The sequence below is a fragment of the Dioscorea cayenensis genome, chromosome 14, assembly GCF_009730915.1.
Source record: "Dioscorea cayenensis subsp. rotundata cultivar TDr96_F1 chromosome 14, TDr96_F1_v2_PseudoChromosome.rev07_lg8_w22 25.fasta, whole genome shotgun sequence".
In the NCBI taxonomy this organism is placed as follows: domain Eukaryota; kingdom Viridiplantae; phylum Streptophyta; class Magnoliopsida; order Dioscoreales; family Dioscoreaceae; genus Dioscorea; species Dioscorea cayenensis.
Window position 1 is genome coordinate 14391493 of NC_052484.1, and position 5502 is coordinate 14396994.

Below are 5502 nucleotides of genomic sequence, written 5' to 3' on the forward strand. Positions count from 1 at the left end.
TCTAAGATTTTAAATTGTTGTTCTATTTTTATATTAGTTGTTTCTATGGAATCTACTAATTTTAAATTACTTAATTCTTTTGTATTTATAGTTATACTTTATTTTGATAGATTATTTTATTAAGTATTACTACGATCGTGAGCATTTTTGCTATAATTATGCTAATAGTTATTGCTAAAAGATTTAAGTATTATTACTAAGATTAATAAACATTGATTAGTATTGCTAAACATCATGCTAATAATTTTTTGATAAAAGTAATAAGTATTGCTAAAGTATTTGATAGATAATTTAGATGCCTTTGGTTGAACCTATTCCATGCAAATATCATTGTTTATTTGACAATAACTACTTGTGTATTATAAAGATGTATAACACTTAAGTCAACCAGTACTCAATTCCACACTTATAAATAAAAATAAAAATATAGAAAACCCAGCTTCTCCACTAAACTCAAAATCTTATTTATTATTTTTCCCCCTACTTATCCTCATCTGTCCGCCACTAAAACAAAAAGTTTCTTTACAAAAAAAAAGTCATTACAAATATATAAAAAAACATCAATCTATTTTTAGCCTTATTTTGTAATATAAAATATCAACAAAATAAGGAATAAAATAAAAGAGTTTTTATTTTATGTCTTTGCCATTGAAAACTTCATTTCAAAAAATTACATAGTAGAATTATTAACATGCATAGTTTGCCTAATTGCTCAGCCATTACAATGATGGTTGCATTGAGCCATTTTAATATTTGTTACTGTCTTTCATATTTTATCTATTTAATAACAATTTATATTGATTCGTGTGTTATATATTAGATTTTTTTTATTATGTATTGCATATATTTGTCATAAACAAAATCTTATCTTATCTAATGATATTTATTATATTTTCTTCAAAATCAATATATTTTTATCACAAGATGATTTTGTGAATTATATTATATCGTTAAAAACTAACATTATTTTTTAGAGATAAATATAATAATTTATTTACATTAAATATCATGCACATATATTTCATTCCTTCACACTTTTAAAGAGATAACCCAATATTTTGGCTATAAAAGTCTCTTTTATTTTCATACAAACAATTAATAAAAAAACTAATTACATTATATATTATCAACAATTTTATTTTTTATTTTAAAAAAATAAATAAACCATATTTTATTAAAAATTTAAAAAACAAATTAAGATGACAAAAAGACAAACCAAACTACTCTGACCGGGCCTTTGGTAAAACTAAGTGGTATAATAATATTATTCAAAAAAAAATATCAACATAAAAAAAAATGTTCCTTTTCCACTAGAACTACAAGTCTCATCTATTAAAAAACACTAATAATATATACAAAAGTATATATATATATATATATAAAGAAAAGAAAAAAAAAAGAAAGGAAAGGAAAAGGCCATAAAACTATTTGAGTTTGTTTTGTGCAACAGCTTGGCATAACTCATCTTCATAAAGTAAAACTCTGCTGGAATTGATTGGCTTGCAAACAAGTCTTGGCACTTTCTTTTGTGGAGCATTGTTTGGAGGATTTGAGGGCTCTTGAAAAAGAATAGCTGCCACTTGCTTGGTCTCCATTGAATTTGACTTGTGATTCCGAGGGGCAGGTTTTGGTGCTTTGGGAGTTTGTGGGATTATCTTCTTGGCCTCATTTCCTCCTTCATCTTTGCTGAAGAACATAAAATTAAGAATTTACATATATGCCCTTGTCAAATAGTGTCTATTTTTTTTTTTTTACAAATGTACACGGACCAAGGGGACTGTCAAACATGTACAATTCTTGTGCTCAAGCTGATTAGAACCGCCTCCTCAAAAGGAGGAACACATTGTGCTAATAGACCATTGGCTAATATATGTATATACATATATTTGCTATTGAATATATACGTAAAATAGTGTTATTATTATGCATATAATCTTTTTTTTTTTATGAATGTGAACAAACCAAGAATAAGAGGCGGGAACATGTCTATACTATATGTCTAAAGTATAGAGCACAGCTACAAACTCAACAATACATGTGCCCTCACCCTGAATAGGTTAAGACACAAACACTTTAATCTAATGCTAATAGACAAAATAGTTGTTAATGTTGGCTTTACATATAATCTTGTATCCGTGCGTGTGTATATATATATATATATATATTTTTTTTTTGAGGTAAGGCAACAAGTGCCAACCCTCATGGGCGTACATGGGGCAGGGGTATCGCCGCCACGTCCTCACTCTCTGGAAAGCGGGGAGCGCGGTTCATGGGAATCGAACTCGCGCCTCCCCAACACGAGGGGACTCGGGGTACCGCTGGGCTCCTCACCCGTTGGTATATATTCAATAACACTTTTTTAAAACAAAATATATGTATATTCAACTATATGTTTGCATAGCAATGATGTACTTTCACATATATGCACCAAAATAGGTTTAGGGACCTAAATTCGCTTATTTTCTAAATTTTGAAGTTTCACATATATGCACAATAGGTGAATTTACGTATATATTAACCCTAAACCCTAAACCTAAACCCTATTTTTTACATATATGTGAAACTTCAATATTTACTTCACCTTTGATATGCAAAAAGCTGAATTTACATATATATATATACCCTTGTAAACCATTGAATATATAATCTTAGTGAGTATGTGTGTCACCATATTTATGTACAAAGAATGTAAAGAATGTAAAGGTAAAAAAATTTAAAAGTTTTAAATAGAGTTAAAGAAAAAAAAAAACAAAGGAAAGTAACCTTAGAAAAGGCCAATGCTCATTTGGCAAAGGTGTCTTTGTTAGTAGCATCTCTTGCCTTGACCGGTCTGGTGTTGTGTAGTTAAAGTAGCTTTGCCTTGCTAACACCACCTGAAATTTATTCTACCCATCAAATTAATATAAAAATTATATATTGAATACGTCAACTATGTAGAATATCTATAGTCTGAGAAAATTAATGATAGAGAGCAATAGAGTCAGCAACAATGACAAAATCATGTATGTTCGTAGAAGACATGGCCTCATATATATATATATATATTTATATGAAGATTTTTTTTTTCTTACATAAAATTATTGTCGTAAATAAATAGATTTATTAAAGCTTGGTTTGATTTTAATCTTAAAAACTCAAGTATTGGTTAATTTATAGCTTGATTTTATTTTTAATATTCTAAATAAATTATAAATTATTTTTCAAAATAATAATATATTCATATATTCTGCTACTGACTCAGTTAAAAATTAATTCTATGCTTGAAAAGCAAGATCAAAGTTTTATGAAATTCTGAAGAAAAACAAGTCTTTAATAAGGAATTTCCAAAAGTGTTCTTTGATGATCATGAAATGAGCTTTTTGCTTTCTGAATTTTCCAAAAAAGAAAAAGAAAAAGAATAAAAGAAATGAAGCAATAATCATAGTTAATCATGACACAAATAACTCATTGAAAACTTTTATCATTACAAACAATGAAAGTCTCACAATTAAAAATAAAAGAAAATTATATATATATATCAATTGAAAATCTTTTGAATGAACACAAAATCTGCTAAAAAAACACACTTACAGCTCTTTGAATTTTCCGGGAAACATGAAACACTGCTCTCAATTCATCATGATGCAAATAACACAAAATTTTAACCTTCAAACAAAAAAAAAATCACAATTAATCTCCAAACAACATAAATAAATAAATATGTAATTTTTTTTTTCTGCAATGTCATACCAATATATCCAATGGAAGAGATTCAAGCATTGACAAAGAATGTGGCTCAAAATCATCTGGAGTTTTCGGTATGAATACATTTAATTTTGAAGGAGAACTTGGAGGTGTATTTATCTTAATATTTTCATCTTTGGTGGTGCCGATATCGATATCGATATATGACGATGATTTCGTCGGAGTTTTGCTGCAGTTTAACTTCATGCATTTTGTTTTGGCCCTTTTCACTCTTTTTTTCTGCTTGAATGCCATTGATCATACAACTTTTCTCATTTCTGCAAATTAAAATCAATGAATTTCATTCATCATGTTGCAGAAAAAAAAAATTTTCATGAATTTGCTTCCAATCTAAACAAAAAAAAAACAACAACAAAGATTTAAAAGTAAACCAATAAAACAGAAACAAAAAATCCAATCTAAACAACATAAAAATCAAATAGAAACAGAAAAACAACCCTCTTAAATCCTAAACATTTCATTAATTAATTAGTGTCAAGTGTAAACAGAAAACAAACCTTATAAACATTTGGTTTCATATCCACACCTTCTCATCAAACTTTAAAATCAAATGAAAACAGAAAGACAAACATCTTTAAATGCAAAAACATTCATTAATTGCTTCTAATTAAGCATCATTAATGAACACACATACCTTCAAATGGGATTTGAAGCCAAGCTGAAGAAATAATTCCTAACTCAGAAATAACAAGACTTTTTTCATATATATAGAGAGAGATGGGGAGAGGAATAAATTTTTTTTAAAATTTTTTTTATAATTTTTAAATTTTTTTAAATTTTGTACAATTACCGCCAAATATTTCTCTAGTAGGCAACTAAAATTAAAAAAATAATAATAATAAAATAAAATAATAATAAATGGTAATTTTATGTCACCGAAAAATTGACCAGAAAACCGACCTGATAAATGACAAGCAAAAGAATGACACTATTAGCACGAAGCGACTTTTTTTGGGCTTCATTAAATTATCGGTTAATTAGATCATAAAATACAAAAATGAGTGCAAGTAAAGGAAAACTACACCAAAGAGATTACTTGCTGAGATGGAGTCGACGTGGCGCGTTTTTATTGGTTTAATGGATGTCATGGGTCCCGGGTGACATGCTGAAGACCAGTTGCTGGTGTTGCGGGCCGGGTCGGGCGCCGCATTGAGCGGGTGAGTGGGGATCCGAATCATTGAAATGGATCCGAAACCTTATCGGGTTTCCGTTTCGGATCCGTTTATGGAAAGGAAATTTTGCCTATATACCCTCGTAAAATTACATAATTATGTCTATATATATATGCGTTATAAAAGATTATTTATATATATGCTCTCACAAAAAAATCAAGCAGAGAAACATTAATATTTATATATAAATAAATTTTTAAGAAAAACCATTTTAATGTGCATACAAAAATATTCATTTTTTGCAAGGGTACATGTGCAATTTTTTCTTAACAAATATAAAAAATAATAAAATTAGCCTTGAAGAGATGGGACATGGAAAACAGTACCAAACTCGAATCCAAAGCGCACTGTGTCTGTCCAGCATGTGCAAACCCGACCGATAATAAACCCGGTCCAATTTTAAACCGGAACACCTGAAAAAAAATATATTTAATAAATATATATAAAAAAATGTGTACCCTTAAAATAAATTTCTTACTAAAATAATATAATATGTTTTATTCAAATAAATATTAAAATTAGAGAACATAATTCTAATTTCGATAATGGATGTGAGCATGGACCGGGTTTTTTTTTCTAATTTTCG

The 5502-nt window shown here is 28.2% G+C and overlaps 1 protein-coding gene across 1 annotated transcript; it reads right to left on the reverse strand.

Annotated features, from left to right (window-relative positions):
- Nucleotides 1–1392: 1392 nt before the first annotated feature.
- LOC120276282 (F-box protein At4g35930-like) lies at nucleotides 1393–4415 on the reverse strand. Its single transcript, XM_039283006.1, has 5 exons — nucleotides 4379–4415; nucleotides 3730–4001; nucleotides 3571–3645; nucleotides 2764–2873; nucleotides 1393–1686 (listed from the first exon to the last, which is right to left on the reverse strand). Exons 2-5 carry the CDS (start codon nucleotides 3976–3978, stop codon nucleotides 1425–1427), a joined length of 696 nt encoding a protein of 231 aa, XP_039138940.1. The 5' UTR covers nucleotides 3979–4001; nucleotides 4379–4415; the 3' UTR covers nucleotides 1393–1424.
- Nucleotides 4416–5502: the final 1087 nt, after the last annotated feature.